General features: G+C 39.3%; 1 protein-coding gene across 1 annotated transcript in view; it reads right to left on the bottom strand.

The window, feature by feature from the left end:
- The window catches only part of LOC148945499 (glutamyl aminopeptidase-like), a 146,255-nt gene that overhangs the window by 115,677 nt on the left and 11,731 nt on the right, over positions 1-18,847 (bottom strand). The window contains exon 2 of the mRNA XM_089099323.1: positions 3,222-3,366. Coding sequence (XP_088955449.1) covers positions 3,222-3,366 — 145 coding nt within the window. The remainder of the gene's footprint in view (positions 1-3,221; positions 3,367-18,847) is intronic.

Genomic DNA, 18,847 nt, shown 5'->3' with positions numbered 1-18,847 from the left:
ATTATAGCCCTAGAAAGCAGGATTGAACCACACTTTTCGCACAGCCTACTGTTTGAAATACGGCCAGTCATTTGGGTAGCCAAAACAATCCATAGGCAATTTCTCTGGAAAACATCTAGCAAATCTTCCCCCGTTTTCGGAGAACCCATGCTTCTGAACCATACTTGACCACTGTCATCACTGTAGCTTCCAATATTCTAACCTTGGTTCGAAGAGTTATCATCCTATTCTTCCAAACTGTCTTTCTTTTTTTAGACAATTCTTAAGGAGAAATACCCTACTTCTCTTGTCCAAGGTATGAGCAATATCAATATAATAAGTAGGCAGCATGAATTAAGGGGTATTTGACATCCTTGTTTTAGTTAATTATAGCTTCAACTTATTTAAATTAAAGACTAGTTTCAGTTATCAATGTTTTCAAAGTAAGGATAACCGTCCAGACTAATCAGTCGACTTTTACTGACTAATAATATAAACATATTATAAAAGGTTGTCATCACCGGGTGTCGAACCCATTGCTATTCTGATAACTAGGTAGGAACCTGTAACCATAGAGCTACAATGGACAACTGACAAACGTGGTTGGCCAAATCATAAAAGGTGGCTCCGCGACAAACAAACTAACAATACAAAATTTTGCTAATAATTCTGTCACTAAAAATTTCCCAACCCCAAAGTTTAATTCCAATTCATTATGAATGTTAGTTCGGATATATTTATTGATCCAAAAACGATTACATACTAATTGTATACAAACATATATAATAAATATATAATATACAAATATAACATAATGTTTAAATATTTTCAACGAGCAGTAACTGTATATCTATAATTTTTTTCTCGAAAGAAATACTATATTTTTTTCTGAAAATTGGCATTCTACCACTTTCTGGTGTGAAAAAAAAACGATATAAATAGGTCAAAACTTTCGCAAAGCTTACTAATTCGGCTGCGATAATTAAAAGGACGACTTAGGCCATTTCGTAACTTTTCAGGAGAGCCAAAAAACGGAAAAAAGTGTCGGCTGAAGGATGGTCAATCTGAAGGATGGGGCTAATGGAGATAAAGGGAATGCATTCTAAACCAACTTTTTAAGCTCTTTTTATGCTTCAGTGTTATAAATTAAATTCAAATATTCCAAGTGAAATCAAAATTATTCAATTTTATAGCGCAAGTCTCCTTTTTCTTATAGATAAGATAATCCTCTTCTGTCAAAAGTATTCTAAGTGAATTCAAAATTAATCAATTTTTGGCGTATGTCTGCTCTTTCCTTAACACAAAAAAAAAAAAAAAAAATACCATGTCCCCATTTTATAGCTCCATAAGCTCCTCTTCTGTCAAAACATGGCGTATGTCTCTTTTTATCTTTGTAACGGTACAAGAAAGGACAATTCTGATTGCACCATTCGATTCCTCGTTCTGAATTTACTTACGACACATACACAAACTCATTTTAGACCAAAATGGCATACTTCGCCCTTTTCATCATCACAGCCGATTTGTAATATGTTCAGTCAAATTAGCACCTAAATCTATTTTTAGACAAATCCTTTGGAAAAAATTAACGAATCTTCCTTGGCTATTCAAAGCAAACACGTATTGGGTCATTCTGGGCACTGTCATGACCGTGGATTCCATTATTTTAAACTTAGTTCACAGACTTACCTTCCTATTATTCCAACTGTTTCTACTGCGAAGAAAAACAACCTGAGCTTCGTATAAATTACTTTTTACATCTTCATTGCATCCGTCATCTCGTCAGTGGCGGATCTGGGGTGTTGGGGGGCGCTCCCCCCCTAGCATAGCCTAAAGTAGTGTAATTTACTTAAATAACTCAAGTTTGCGTTAAATAAACTTGCTCCTAACGCAAGTTTATCGGATCAACCTATTTTGCCCCCCCCCCTGGATCCTGAATCCTGGATCCGTCTTGCATCTCGTTACCTAATATCACCGATTTACCCTCATTTATTCCTAGTCTAAGCGACTTAATGTTCTTAGCATTAATTTTCATATTCCCGCATCCTCAATCCTCAAAACTTCCAACAAGTATTCATTTTGCTAACGTTTTCATTTAGGACACTCAAATCACGTCCATAGTATACATCTAGGAGAGTTTTGCCTTTCCATTTCATACTCTGCTCTCTTATAGCCTTATCCATGTTCTTTCAAAAGTCCATCAAAATAATCCATTTAAACAGGGACAGGACCCAACCCTGCTTAACTCCAGATTTGGAAAAATCGACTACTAACCTTACTTCCTACCTTACTTACAACAGTATTATTCTCGTTTATAGCACTAATCACATTAATGTGCTTATCTGGTAAGTATTAGAGGGGTACAACCTTCACTGAGGCCCTTCTATCAGCTAAATCAAACGTCTATTTATAATCTTTGGATGATTCATAAGCCTCTCAATTATTAATCTAATAGTATACATCAAGTCGATGCATCCGCATAAATCATCAGCATAATCTAGGAATTTTATTTCCCCAATTGATCCCGTGTTCTTCCACTGCCTTTACTGTGCTCCTTAGGACAGTGTCCATAAAATAATCCAACATTAATGCAGATAGGACGCAATCAAGCCTAATCTTAATTTAATACGAAACCAGCTACTAACCTAAATTTCCAATGTTATTCTCGTAAATGGCACTAATCACTTTAATTTATTTGTCTGGTATACCATACAAGGATAGGACCTTCTTTAAAGCTCTTCTATCATCTGAATCAAACGCTTGATCATAATTTATAAAACTAGGGACTAAAGGGGTTTGATGACTCAGGCACTTCTCAATTATTAATCTAAGAGTGAAAATTTGGTCGATGCGTCCTCTCGCCTTCCTAAAACCACACTGTTCTCCTCCTAAAACTTTATCAACAGTAACTCTTAGTCTAATAAGTATCATCATGCTAAGTAATTTGCTTCCTAAAGAAATAAAGCTATTGCAAACAATCGCTCTTGTCACTTTTCTCATCACTAGGTACTTCCCCCTTTTCAAAAATCCTAGCCATAATCTTCAGTAATTTATCTCTAATTTCGCAAACTGCTATGTTTCAGAAACTCATTTACGACACTAGCACGAACTAATTCCTTAATATTTTTCGCAGAACTGCCAACCAATTGGCAGTGCTATCTCTTTTTCTTTCTTTTTATCAAAGACAAAAATAATAGCAGAAAGAAAGAAAAGGAAAACAAGCTGTCAACATTTCTATTTACCGTTTCTGGCATGTTTGACAAAGCAATATACCCATCACTAGGTCTAACCAAAGACACTTTATATGTTGGCTTGAATCCTGGCTCATCTAAACAAGGGAACGCTCTTCGGGCATACGTCGGCTGAAATTTTGACGTGGCAATCGCACTAAAAGTAAAAAGAATATTAAATAATTAAATCTATGTTATACAGATCGTCGGTTGGCAAAGTCATATCCAGGGAGAGATTACCGGGTTTGAACCCCCCCCCCCCCACAAACTGTTGACCAACTCGTAAAACGTAACAAAAATGCATATAAATAATTTGTCTATATGCAACAGATATAATGACAACCATCATAAACAATGTATTTTAAGCCAAAAAGAAAAGAAAAAAGTTATGAATAACTATCTCTTAGTAACATAAAATAGGCAGCAAACCTAAAAAAAATTTAAATCCAAGACGAATACATGATATTTAAAATTCGTTTTAGTTCTTCGCGGGACGGATACATAATGAACGTTAGAGGGAGCAGAGATATAAATTTGGCTCTCCCTCCGGTATTTTTAGCCTCTTCAACCCTGTAATTGGCTCAACTTTCGACCTTAAACCACCCACTGGATCTGCTCCAGGTTATTCATAGTCAAACTCTTCAGGGTTATTTTGCGTTTTTTATAGAATTATTTTGATCTTTTGACGAAATTCGTAGGAATTGTACGTCTTATCCAGTGTATATGGTTGTATAGAGCCAAAAAAGCATTAATAGACATTCAAAACATCAGTAGAAAAGCAAAATTTGGCGGTCATTTTCGTGTTAACATAGAACCCATTCAAAAGGAGTTACAATGGTCTAAAAATGGCGTTTGCCTAGACTAGCACCATATCATCGGTACTGACGGTTCAACTGTACACGAAGAAATTTGGCTGCCAAAATTTAATTATTTTCTTCCCAAATTATTTGGGTGACGGGATCTTTCCCTTCAGTGGGAATGGGCAAATTCTTACCTAAAATATAACTCTACTGTATACTTTTAAAATCGTATACGAAAAGAAAACACACTCAGATCGATGTTTAACAAACTATTTGAAAATAATCAAATGCAATCACTAAAAATCAATTGGAAAAATCAATCACTCTCAAAAATCAAGGACTAAAGTAAAGTTTCATTTAATTTTTGGATGTTGAAGAAAGAAACCTTAAAAAACTATTTGAAACTGTGTAACTGTATCGAATGCAAAACGTAAGATAGAAACAAAAAATTTTTACTGGGAAAGTGTAAAACTTTGACTAGTTAAATTATCTTTAACTTTCCTATTTCATAGTAATAATTTTGGCGCTAACGACAGTGCTAATTTGCCTTTGGTCTAATATTAAATATAAAAAAAAACAAGTTTTTTTTAACTGATAGTAAGAAGCGACATTAACACTTAAAACAAACAGAAATTATTCCGTATATAAAAGGAGCTGTCCCCTCCTCAACGCTTCACTCTTTACGCTAAAGTTTGACTCTTTGTCACAACTCTACTTTTTAAAACAATAAAAACTTTAGTGTAAAGAGCAAGGCATTAAAGAGGGGACAGCCCCTTTCATATACGGAACAATTTGTGTTCGTTTTAAGTTTTAATGTCCCTCCTTACTTTCAGTTAAATGCTTCTTTTTTTATATTAATTTCTGAACGTTTTTCAACTAATGCACGTTAGAATTCGGCTCATCGTACATGAAAAATTAAAACAAAATTTGCATATTAGTTGTCGCGTATTTATTTTGTGTATGAAGGGTTGCCCCCTCCTCAATACCTTGCTCTTTACGCTAAAGCTGTTAGCACTTTTGAAAAAGCTTCCTAGTCTAACTAAACGGCCCAGTGTTTCAGAAGAAGCTCTTAAAAAATTGGGACAAACAGAACAAGTTTAGCGTAAAGAGCAAGGTATTGAGGAGAGGGCATCCCTTTATATATGAAATAATTATTGTTCGTTTTTCAAATAATACTGGTAAATCTTGCTCATCCTTTAAGAAATATACTCCTCCCCCTCAAGGAAAACTCCTCCGTAGAAATTTCATCCAACGTAAAGTGCGCCCCCTTCAAATTCCCTCCAGACAGTTCCATCCTCGCTGAGAATCCACCCTCCCTGTAAAATTGCTTGCGGACGATTCAGCCTGAAAAATTCCCCTAAGCATTCTTTCATTTGAATAAGACTTTAATCTCTAATCGGTTTCTTGATCAATCCAGAGATGCCCCCATCCGTGGAAATTATTTCCCGAAAAACAAATCAAGCGGAAAAAAAGCCCCTGGATAATTCCCCCGGAACATCTCCACATAAAAAATTTGGCAAAGAGAATGTAAGACAATTAAAAAAACATTGTATAGTAATTCTGTCAAATCTCCTTCAGTGTAACATTTCCCCTGGAATATTCACCCCCCAGAAATTTCCATTCCTAAGGAATATTATTCCTATACAAATCCACCCCCAGCCTAGCCTCCTCCCCCCCCAAAAAAATCTCTGTATACTTCCCAAAAATAATTACTATACTCACATACAGGGCGAATTTCATAACTTACATGCCTCTCCCCACGGACAGTGGGGGTCATTTTACACCTAAAGACAAAATTACTTGATCTTTAAACTAGAATGAACAGAATGGCTATCTCAAATTTTGATCAGATAACTTTGGGGAAAAAATGGGCGTGGGAGAGGGCCCAGTTACCCTCCAATCTTTTTGGTCACTAAAAAATGGCACTAGAACTTTTAATTTCCGTTCAAATGCGCCCTCTCCCAATCTTCTAAGACAAATATTTCGATACCATCACCCTGGGGAAAAAATATAAAATAAACACAAATCCGTGATCTGTCTTCTGGCAAAAATAGCGAAATTTCACATTTTTGCTGATAGGAGCTTAAAACTTCTACAGTAGGCTTTTATGGTACGCTGAATCTAATGGTGTGATTTTCATCAAGATTCCTTTAATTTTAGGGGGTATTTCCCCCCTATTTCAAAAATCAGGCTCGTAACTTTTAATAGGTAACACTAAACTTGATGAATCTTATCTATTTGGAATCAGCTGATTTTTTTTATAGATCTATTGATATTAAAATTCAGTTTTTTAGAGTTTCGGTTAGTATTGACCCGAGTCGCTCCTTACTTAAGATAAGACTTATTCTTCATTAAATACACATACAATATGACATGTTCCCCCAAAGGCTCCCCCCCCCCCACGGCATTGGCCAGTAAAGAAGGGGGAAGACAAATGAGCTACTTACTCAGAGAACAAAACAAAAGAAAATTCAAATGATAACTTACTCACAGACAGAAGAGCAAAAAGGAGGAGAAAAGAAAATATAAATAAAATAAAAACTATAGAAAACAAAACTAAATAGAATAAATAGACTAAATTAATTAAGTAGATTAAATAGACTCAAAAATAAAATAAATACATAGATAAAAACAACTTCTAAGAAGCCACAGAATTTTTAACAATTTTTTCAACCAAACTAAATGAGTGGCATCCTTGAGCTAATTCAGGCAACTTATTCCAAACAATATGACACGCCATTAGAGGATTAATAACAGTTCGTTACCACGAACTGTTTGATATATTAATATGCCTTTAATCCTGTACATTGCTAATTATCATGCCTGTGCATACCCGTACATTGTAACTAGATGGTTACAGTTACATGGGGAGGAAGCGTCTACAACGGTTCCATTGTAACTGAACCCCCGTAAAACTGAACCCCAAGCAACTGAACCCCTGTAATCGAACCCCCGTGCAACTGAACCCTCGTGCTACTGAACCCTCATGCAACTGAACCCCCTTTAACTGAACCTCCGTGCAACTCAACCCTATTTAACTAAACCCCCGTGTAAATGAACCCCCATGTAACTGAACCCCCATGTGACTGAACCCCCGTATAACCGAACCCCCGTGCAACTGAACCCCCGTGCAACTGAACCCTCGTTCTGCTGAACCCTCATGCAAATGAATCCCCTTTAACTGAACCCTCGTGCAACTCAACCCCCGTGCAACTCAACCACATTTAACTAAACCCCCGTGTAACTGAACCCCCATGTAACTATAACTGTGTGTAACCATGTAACTATGCAACTGTGTGCTAACAGAACACAACTGATGAGCGAAAAGTGATGAAAGAGAGGGGTAATACCGAACTCTCAGCTACCATTCTTGGGAGAAATCTGACAGTTTATAAGTGACCATGGAATTCCTGTGTTGTTTCAAAGTCACTTTTCTGTGAATAGGCAGCGTGGCGACAGAGTGCACGTGGCGACGATAAATCACATCAGTCCAGTTTTTGCCAGGAAAGATTACTGTGATAATTTATTGCTCCTGCTAGCATTATGCGCTTCTAGGTCCGGGCCTAGGGGCCTAGTGGTAAATTCAGGCCTGAGCGTGCACATATTTCCTTTTGGTGAATTGACTTTCCCTTTAATCACTCTCTGAAAGTTCCAACTTAATACACAAATCCCTTTTTGAGATATGCCATTTTGAAAATCTGCATGCACATAGTGTCTTTTGATTTAGGTCAATTTCAACCTCAAATACCTCATTCTGTCAAATTTTCAACTTGAAATGCGTAGCCTTAACAGTGCTAGTTTAATAGCAGCAGAGGTCGTAGTAGGAACAGTAGAAGTAATAATAGTGTTGAATTAGTAGTAGTAGTAGCAGTATTAATAGCAGTGGTAGCAGGTAGATACCCCAGAAGTTTCATCTTGATACGCTAAGCTGTTCCAAAAAAAATTGCTGATACACTTGTATCAGCAATCTGTATGTTTTTGCAAGTTACCAATTGTTAAAAGTTAAGGTTTTTATAGAAGGGATGATCGTAAAAACTTTGAAGGAGGCTCATTCAACTGGAAATTTAAAGTTCAAGTTCAATTTCGAAGAATCAAAGGTAATCACAGGACAATTAGCCTTTCCCTCTTAACCGACATCCCTCCCCCCAAATACATCCGATCAAAATAAAAATAAACATTTTATTCAAAATAGTCTGAAGATCAAATAACCATGCCTTTGGGGTCAACAACCCCACCAGCCAAATCTGGGGCAAGGGCTGTAAGATAAGCTAGTTGCTCATTGCTAACACATAAGGTTTTTGTAGAAAAAAATTTGTATGAACTTTGGGGGGGGGGGGCACATTCGATTGGAAATCAAAATTTCCAGTGCACTTGTCCAGAGTTAAAAGTGATCGGAGGGCTTCCACCCCACCCTATTTTTCCCCCAAATACATCCGATCTAAATTTTGGGACGGCCATTTTATTTAAAACAGTTTAAAGGTTAAATAACTATACCATAGTTAAATAACTATGGTTCATAACCCTATTGTGTTTTACCCAATGTAAGTACGGTGGTTGAGTTGCACGAGGGTTCAGTAGCACGAGGGTTCAGTTGCACAGGGGTTCAGTTTCACGGAGGTTTGGTTATACGGGGTTCGGTTGAACGGGGGTTCAGTTACATGGGGGTTCAGTTACACGGGGGTTTAGTTAAATGAGGTGGAGTCGCACAGGGATTGAGTTGCACGAGGGTTCAGTTGTATGAGGGTTCAGTAGCACGAGGGTTCAGTTAAAGGGGGTTCAGCTGCATGAAGGTTCAGTAGTACGAGGGTTCAGTTGCACGGGGGTTCAGTTGCACGGGGGTTCAGTTGCACGGGGGTTCGGTTATACAGGGGTTCAGTGGCACGGTGGTTCAGTTACATGGGGGTTCAGTTACACGGGGGTTTAGTTAAATGGGGTTGAGTTGTAAGAGGGTTCAGTTAAAGGGGGTTCAGTTGCATGAGCGTTCAGTAGCACGAGGGTTCAGTTGCGCGAGGGTTCAGTTGCATGAGAGTTCAGTTGCATGAGAGTTCAGTAGCACGAGGGTTCAGTTGCACGGGGGTTCAGTTGCACGGGGGTTCAGTTGCACGGGGGTTCATTTGCACTGGGGGTTCAGTTATACGGGGGTTCAGTTACACGGTGGTTCAGTTACACGGTGGTTCAGTTACACGGGAGTTCAGTTGCTTGGAGTTCAGTTACACGGGGGTTCAGTTACACGCACACCGTCTACAACAGATGACAAATTTTTCGGGACAATGTTGCCAACAGATGAGGAACGGCTACCGACTATGTACTTAAATAGGCCTGTTTATTCTCAACGGTAGCCGGCGTTTACCCCCCCCCCCCCGGCGTATTACCCCTGAAAATACCCCCCGCAGATAATATCCCCGGAAAATACCCCCCGAAAAATACCCTACCGTGGCTTTCCAAATTTGAGAACTTTATTTGAGTTTTTTTTTTATTTCCGTAGGGGGAACGAATTTTGGTACTTGTGTATTATGCGCCACTCACTAAAGTTTACGCTGTGTAAAATTCGAGAACACACCGGTTTTTTGTTAGTTACTTCGTTACTTTAGAAATAAAATTTGTGCTATGGATTTGCACATTAGGGGGGGGGGGTAAGTATAGCGGGTCTGCATGCAAAATGCGTTTGGTGCAATTATTCTGCATATTAGATAGATAGACAAATAATTGTATTTTAAAGCCAAATATACGGTCATGAAAACAGTAAAATAACATAAATGAAAGGCATAAATAAGATAAACTTTGATCAACGATCAAACAGTTTGTGGTAGCGAACTGTAAGTAAGGAGCGACCCGGCTCAATAGTAACCGAAACTCTAACAAACGGAATTTTGATACCCGTAGATAGATCAAAAGAGTCGGATCTTTATTTTGATTTCAAATTTTTAAGTTTCATCAAGTTTAGTCTTACCCATCAAAAGTTACAAGCCTGAAAAAAATTTGCCTTATTTTCGAAAAAAGGGGAAAACACCCCCTAAAAGTGATAGAATCTTAATAAAAATCAAACCACAAGATTGAGCGTATCAGAGAACCCTACTGTAGAGGTTTCAAGCTCCTATCTGCAAAATGTGGAATTTTGTATTTTTTGCCAGAAGAACGATCACGGATGCGTGTTTATTTGTTTGTTTTTCCCCCCAAGGGTGATCGTATCGATCCAGTAGTCCTAGAATATTGTGAAAGGGGTCATTTGAACGAAAATTAAAAGTTCTAGTGTCCTTTCTAAGTGACCAAAAAAATTGAAGGGCAACTTGGCCCCCTCCCACGCTAATTTATTTCCCGAAGTCACCCAATCAAAATTTTTAGATAGCCATTTTGTTCAGCATAGTCAAAAATTTAATAAATATGTCTTTGAGGATGACTTAATCCCCCACAGTTTCCAGGGGAATGGCTGCAAGTTATGAACTTTGCCCATTGTTTACATATGTTGTTGATTATTGGGAAGTATACGGACGTTTTCAGGAGAGATTTTTTTTTGGCGGGGGTCGGAGGAATGGGTTACGTGGGAGGATCCTTCTTCGGAGAAGGAAAATTTCTATGAAGGGGGGGCGCCGGATTTCCCAGCATTGTTTAAAAAAGATCAGAAATTAAATAAAAAAAACAAGTTTTTTTTTAACTGAAAGTATGGAGTAGCATTAAAACTTAAAACGAACAGAAATTATTACGTATATGAGGGGGCTCGTCCCCTAGTCAATACCTCGCTCTTTACGCTAATTCTTTTTTAGTACTTTCAAAAAAGCGATCTAGTCTAATTAAACAGGCTTTGTGATTCGAACAAAATTTGAACTTCAGCGTAATATTTGAACCCATTATACACAAGTAACAAAACTCTTTTTCCCTACAGAAATTAAAAAAAAATAAAACTCAAATAAAATTCTCAGATTTGGAAAGCCTCCTTTTCCACGGGGGGGGGGATGGGTATTTTCCGGGGGGTAAAGTATTTGGACAGTTTGAAGTTAGAACGTTCTAGGTATATAGCCACCAAAAAATTACAGAAGAATAGCGAAGTATCTGGAAATTTTGCTAAAAAAAAAAAAAAAAAAAAAAAAAAAAAAAAAAAAAAAATCCCGGTTTAAAGTAAATGCAATGTTTCATTTAAGTGGTTTTTTTCAAGTGTTTTTTTTTCTGTGACCGTTTTTCCAAGTGTTAAATACTATTATTAGATTTATGTTATTGACAAGGATCGTTATTTACTTACCATTCATTACTATGAAGAATTTGTTTTTTTTTGTTTTTTTTTTGCTCCAACCAAATCATATAGAAAAAATGTTTGTGAAAAACTTGTTAGCGGTCACTCAGTTACAAATCAACACTTATATTTTTCCTTATTGTGGGTTGAAATCTATTGGCGGGCAGCCAACAATGGGACAACAAACATTTTTTCCATGGTTTTACACTATTCTGCTTTTTTCCTTTGGTTTCCTTATAATTACTATATAGTCCCAAATTTCCAGGTGGGGGTTATGGCCCCCCTGCCCCCTCTTGCCGGTGCCCATGGTCTCGTTAAGCCAAAAATGAGTAGAAATAAATTCAATAACCTATTCAAACTCAAAATAGCAACAATTAGCATGAGTAGGGCTGACAAGCGCCACACCTCCTCAAGACCAGAAAGTAATTTGCACTTTACTGAAAACAAAATACATTTTAAATGTTTTCACTTTTTTGACTTCAACAAATAAAGAAGTATTAAGAATATGGGGAACAGATATCAGAATATGTATTTCAAACTGACAATACACGTTTTTTTTTGTTTTTTTTTTAAGTAAAGTGCAAATAATTTTCTGACCTGAAGAAGACACGGGTGTTGTAAGCCATACTACTTTTACTTTTTGCTCGTTTTGAGTTTGACTAGGCTATCTACTGTAATTTCTGTTAGTTTTGAGTGTTATATATTTGCTAATGGTGATTTGTGGTAGTTTTACACTTGGAAGATAAGAAAAACAAACTTGTAGAATTTGACAATGCTTTTGTCCGTAAAAACTTTTAGAATTTAGAATGTGTTGGTTCCCAAAGGACATGCTTTCAAAAGGATAGCCAAACCTTCTTAAACTTTCGGTGCCATATGTTTTAGCTTAATTTTGATGATTGTTTGCCTAAATTTTTTTTTCTTCTTCATTTTTTTATTTAGTTTGACATGTACTATTGCCAAAAGTTGCAGAAGCTCATATGGGAGCCTTTTCTACAAATATGGATTTGTGTTTTTTTTCTAAGTTTTTAACTTCTGGTGTGTAAATTCCTCTTTTTCCCGTTCCTTAGCACTTTTCAATAAAACAGTAAAAAAGTTTCAAATTTAGAAACCTTATTTTCCACAGGGGGGAGGGTATTTTTCACGAGGGTATTTTCCAAGGAGTGGGTATTTTCCGCGGGGGTTACTTTCCGTAGGGGGAGGGGGTATTTTTCGAGGGGGGAATTTTCCGGGGGTTAAACACCCCCTCTCCCCATTCACCATATTCATTTATGTTATTTTACTGTGTTCATGGCCGTATAATTTGGCTTTAAAATACACTTATTTGTCTATCTATCTAATATGCAGAATAATTGTACCAAACACATTTTGCATGCAGACCCGCTGTGCTCCCCCCCCCCCCTAATGTGCAAATCTATAGCGCAAATTTTATTTCTAAAGTAACGAAGAAACTAACGAAAAAAACAACAACGGTGTGTTCTCGAATTTTACACAGCGTAAACTTGAGTGAGTGGCATATAATACACAAGTAGGCTACCAAAATTCCTTCCCCCTACGGAAATTAAAAAAATAAAACTCAAATAAAATCCTCAAATTTGGAAAGCCTTATTTTCCACGGGGTCTTTTTTTTTGGGGGGGGGGTATTTTCCGCGGGGGGGGGGGTATTTTCCGGGGGGTTATTTTCCGCGGGGGCTATTTTCCGGGGATTTTTTCCGAGGGGAGTATTCGCCGGGGGGGGGGGTATTTGCCTAGAACCATTCTCAACAAAAGAGGTGGTGATCCTTGAAAGAGTCCGAAGAACTACACTCAAGGACTGTATGTAGGGTCAGAGATACCCCTTCACGAAAATTTATAAGGAGGAGCAAGATTTTTTTTTTAGTGTAGCTATACAAAAAATGTGTTTTATAATTTAGGGTGGGGGGGGGGGCAATTAAGTTTTTTTTTTTTATCAATAAGAACACCAGAAAAAGGTGATTTTCAAAACGTAATGGAGGGGGCGAAAAAATTGAGGAGGGAAAATTCGCCATCCCCTCCAATTGGCATCGCTTCATAGGGACACTTGCAGCTGACAGGGGCCAAGCTTTAGTAGTACTCTGAGATATCTTTTTTTCCTGATTTTAATAGGCCTAAAGGTCAATGTAACAGTATTATATATTCCATTTTGCTATGTTTCATTGTGTGGTAAACATTAATCCTTTTTTAAATTAGTCTGCAAAATCGTCTTTGTCACAGAAATGGTAAAGACACCATCCCATAATAGATTACTGCTTATCACTGCTCAACTACATGCGAAACATACCCATGTCCCTCAAACTAGAGAAACCCTTTGTTGCATTGAAATCAGGAAAAATGGAGGCCAGGTAAGTAGAGAACTGGACAGGGAAGCCTGTTAAGTACCCAGTTAATTATAGTAGTTTTCAAAATTTTCGCAAAAAAAAACTTCAAAATTGTTGTATAATACTATATCATCTCTCATATTTGAAATTTAAAATTTTATTTTTAGGCAAAAGTAGTAGCACTATACCTTGAGGCAGCAATGTACTTATCCCCTTTCAGAAAAAAAAATCCGAATTCGAAAATCCTACCTTTCACACAAAACTATCTACTTCACAGTCTACTATCACAGTCTACTATAAACAGTCACAGTCACTATACAAAGTTTTATTAAAGTTTAAAATAAAGTTTAGAATCAACCTTAGAAAGATGGTAATAGGCCAACCACTATTAAAACGAAATCTTCAAGATACATTGGCAACCGCTGGGAGTGGGCAGGAGGTAATTTAGTCTTTTACCTGCCATAAAATCACCAAAAACCACGACTCTTTTCACGAATACCATTTTTCAAGGGGGAGAGGGTTAACTACCTCTCTTCTCCCAAAAATGGGCCTTTTCTATTAGAGAAAGCGAAACTCCCTTTAACGTCCTAATAGCCAAATGGTACTGGTGCGTCGCACGGACACTTGTATATATTGTACAAGGAAACCAGTCACGAAAAACCCGTCAAATAGGCTATTCTCAAGAGACCGCTATACATAAATGACTGCAAAGTTGTGGTTTCTCGATAAATTACAATATTTAAACGATTGTTTTTTGGGGTTTAGGGGGGGGGGGGGAAAGGTACCAAGGTTAGGTTACGTATTTAATAAATGCTATGCTTTACCCCCCCCCCCAGTAGTAAGCGCCCAATTACTTGAAAACTTACACGCAAACTTACGCCTGTAATATTCGAGCTAGATTTAGCTCTTTAATATGACCCAAGCACCTGTAAATACAAAAATATTAGCACACAAGCAGAGCAAAGCAAAGTAGCACTAAATATAAGCACATAACAAAAACAACACTTAAACTAATAAGCAAGCAAGCTCAGCGGGATGCTACATCTTCCTTCTTCCGAGCGTGCTGTTGTCTCTATAAGTTTAACCTGATGGGTTTGGTTATCGTTCTACCAGATCTTGTTCGCGTCACTCCGCCTCTGTCCAGGACTGATCTCGTCTGTTCTTGCGCTACGGCGCTAGTAGGGGCAGTGGCGCTAATTTCGTTGCGTTCAGTGGGGGCTACCAAGCTGGGTGAGGCTGGGCGCTCAACAGGGTTGACTTCGGGTACCACTCGGATAGTTCTGTGGTTTCTGCATTTTGGTAGTCTTGTTCTGAAGGGATTGCTTTGTCTGATGTCCTGATGAAAAGTCTAACCCTGTTGCATCGGAGCGTCGATCTGTCGTTGGTAGCAACTGTGTACAATTGTGGCTGTGAGCAAACTTCAACAATGGGTCCTCTCTTTCGAGGACTTCTGGGTGTCACCTGGACACTCACTCTCGACCCTACCTGGATTTTGGGCAGGGATTTAGCAGTCCTGTTGTAGTACTCCCTCTGTCGCACTCTAGATTTCTCTCAATGTGTCCAAAAGCTTGCTTTGGTCACAATATTCTTCTCTAGGTGCTGCTGCATGACAGGGAGGACTGATCGCAGCTGCCTGCTCATGAGCAGCTGGGCTGGAGCTGCCATACCGTCTACGGGCGTGTTCCGGTATTCTAGGATGCCGATGTATGTGTCCTGTCCGCTGATCTTGGGCTTGTTCAAGATTCTCTTGCAGGTTTGCACGCATTTTTCGACAAGCCCGTTTGCCGTGGGGTGATAAGGGCTAGACGTTTGATGTTTGATGCCCCAGTTTTTCGTGAATAGCCTGAATTTGCTGGAACTGAACTGCGGCCTGTTATCAGAAGTGAGAATGGCTGGTACTCCATGGCGAGCAAAGTGGCCTTTGAGTTTCGTGACCACTTGAGAAGTGGTGGTGGAAGCTAGGTTGTCCACCTCGAAATAGCGGCTGTAATCGTCAACCGTAATTGCATACTGTCTCCCATTCCATTCAAACAAATCGCATCCCACGTGCTGCCATGGTAGTGACGGGATCGGTATGGGAATCATTGGCTCTTTTTGACTGTTCGATATCGTGTGAGTGCAGGCATTGCATCTTTGGATAAATGTTTCAATGTCTTTTCCAATACTTGGCCAGTAAACGATCATTCGGGCTCTTTGCATGGTTTTTTCTGTGCCCAAATGAGCGGAATGTAGTCCCTTTAAGACGTCATCTCGTAGAGTGGTAGGAATGACGATTCTCGAACCTTTGAAGATCAGATCGTCGTGCGTTGAGAGATCTTGGCGAATACTCCAGTACTGGACTATGGTGTTCGGGCATCGTCTCCTGTTGTTGGGCCATCCCTCCAAGATGGCAGTCTTCAGTGCTTGGAGTTCGTGATCTGTCAAGGTCCCCTGTTTATTTCCTCAAGTCTGCTGCCCGTGGCGGGTATGGATTTTACAAACGAATGTACGAAGATTTCGATCTCTTTGTGTAATTCTTTGTCAATGTCTAGAAGGTGTAGTTTTGAGAGTGCATCTGTAACAGGAATTTCCTTACCAGCCCGGTACTTGATAGTCAAGTCATGCGGCTGCATGTACATAATCAGGCGTTGAATCCTTGGCGGTGCTGTATGGAGGGGTTTGATTAGTATGGATTTGAGTGGTCAATGATCCGTGATGACCTGTACTTTCCTTCTGCATAGGTAGTGGTGGTGATGATAGCAGTCATAGATTATGGCAAAGAGTTCTTTCTCCAGCTGTGAGTAGTTCGGTTCGGATTTACTCAGGGATCTTGATGCGTAAGCAAAGACTTTGCCGTTCACGGATATTCGTGCTCCTAGTCCATGTGTCTAGGCTTCAACTTCGAGCTCAAGGGTTAGGCTGGAGCTGTCAAAGAAAGCCGGGTTGGTTACTAAGGACTCTTTGAGCTGGTTGAGACATGTGGTGTGGAGCTCTTTCCATTCGAACTCGTTAGCTTTAATCAGATCCCTTAATGGTCGGTTCTGTGTCGCCAGGTTTGGGATGTACCTTATGAGATAGTTCAGCATTCCAAGGAGAGTGTGCAGCTCCTCTCGATTTTGGGGTAGGCATCTTGTTGATAGCATGGAGTTTCTCGGGATCTGGTTTAATGCCAGCGTTGCTGATGATGTGACCAAAGTAGCAGACTGGCTGGACTGCAATCTGGCACTTTGATCTGTTGAATTTCACACCCTTCTGTTTAGCTCTTTCAAACACGTCTGCAAGTCTTCTGTTGTGCTCTTCTCGGGTGGCTCCGTAGATAAGTAGGTCATTGACGAGTATTTGAAGACCTTCCAAACCTTGAAATATCTCTTCCATCTTCCGCTGGATCTCGTCCTGGGCAGATATCAACCCGAAGGGTTATGTCTTCCAACGGTATCTGCCGTAGATTATATTAAATGTTGTGTGGTCTGAAGCTGCTTTTGAGAGCACGAGCGACCAGTACCCCGAGGTGGCATCAAGCTTTAAGAAATATTTTGCACCACTCAGATCGGGAATGCCGTCTTCGAAAGTCGGGATTGGCTAATGAGGGCACTTGATGGCCTTGTTGAGGTCTACCGGATCAATACAAAGTCTCACGCCTCCATCCTTCTTTTCAACTAGCACCATCGAGTTGACCCACTCCGTAGACTCTTCCACCTTTCCTATTATCCCCAAACTTTCTAATCTGTCCAGCTCTTGTTTCAATTTCTGACGCTTCGCGATAGGCACTTTTCTGGCGGGATATGCTGTCGGCGTAAATCCTTCCTTGGGGTGAATCTCGCACTCGCCTTGTATTTTTCCCGATGTCAGAGAACAACTCTTTGTATTGTTCAAGTAGTGGCTTCAGATCTGGCGTCGACTTCCCATCATCTGAGGCGTTTATATTAAGGACAAGTTTAACTAGGCTCATATTTTTGCCAGACTTGAATCCTAGGATAAGAACAGAATTTCCTCCGACTATGAAAAACCTATGTTTCTGTTCAGAGGTTCCATTGTAGCTGCATGATAGGAAGCAGGTTCCAACTGTTGAGATGGTTGAGCCACAGTAGCTGGTGAGTTTTTGCTTTGTTGGCTGCATAAGTTGTTTTTGGGGCAAGGAGATCGAATTAGTGTTGTGGTATGATGTTTGCCTGAGCCCCAGTATCGATTTTGAAGCTTACAGTAGTCTGATTGTTGATCTTCAGTGGAACAAACGCCTCATCCTTACTCCCATTTTGCTGTACGGCGTATAGCAGTATTTCATCCTCTTCAGCAGTTTCTGCTAGTCGGCTTCGTTCGTCATTTTCGATGGCATTCACAACTTTGCTGCGGCATACTTTTGCGAAGTGGTTTAACTTTCTGCACTTTGAGCATGTTTTCCCTTTGGCAGGACAGCTGTGTCCGGGGCCATAGATTCCTCCACAGAAGTAGCACACTGTGCCTCTAGATCTTGATCTCGCGTCTGCTGGTTTCGGTTGTTTCCGGTATAATACATCCACTTCCTGTTTGATCGGGGGATGGTGGGAATTGTTGTCGAATGACTTCAGCTGTGCTTGGGTCGTTTCATAGATCCTACAAACTTCTACTGCTCTCTCCAGTGTTAAGCTGTTGCCTTCAGCTAAAAGTTTCTCTCGTATTCTTGGATTTCTGATGCCACAGACGATTTTATCTCTGGTCATCTCTTTTGGGTCATGGTATTCGCATGGCTTGACTAATAACTTCAGTTCTGTTATGTATTTCTCAAGTGTCTCTCCATCACGCTGGTCACGTTTCTGAAAGATATATCTGGCAAACACTTTGTTCTTCTTTGGAGCAGCATATTCACGAAATTTCAAAAGGTAAGGCTCGATTTTATTTGCATCATCCGCTTCAATGTCGAAAGTTTTGAAAATGTCTCTTCCTTTTTCGCCAATCCATAGGAGTAGATAGGCACACTGAATCTTCTCTTATTTACCAGAGAGAGGGCCTAGAAACATAAGTCTTGCATGTTCTTCAAACTTCGACCATTCTTCATCAAGATTTTCAGATTCCCAGTTGATTTCTGGAGGGGTTACTCCATCCTTGTTTGCTGTTCAATATCCCACTTCTGACACCATATAGAATTCGTAATATTCGAGTTGATTTAGCTCTTTAATATGACCCAAGCACCTGTCAGTACAACAATATAAGCACACAAGCAGAGCAAAGCAAAGCAGCACTAAATATAAGCACATAACAAAAACAACACTTAAACTAATAAGCAAGCGAGCTCAGCGGGATGCTACAGTGTCAGAGTGTTTTGTT

The sequence above is a fragment of the Artemia sp. Qi Xiang Cuo genome, chromosome 13, assembly GCF_049724085.1.
Source record: "Artemia sp. Qi Xiang Cuo chromosome 13, ASM4972408v1, whole genome shotgun sequence".
NCBI classification, from domain to species: domain Eukaryota; kingdom Metazoa; phylum Arthropoda; class Branchiopoda; order Anostraca; family Artemiidae; genus Artemia; species Artemia sp. Qi Xiang Cuo.
The sequence above is the reverse complement of the archived record's forward strand: the minus strand, read 5'-3'. Positions and strand labels throughout refer to the sequence as shown.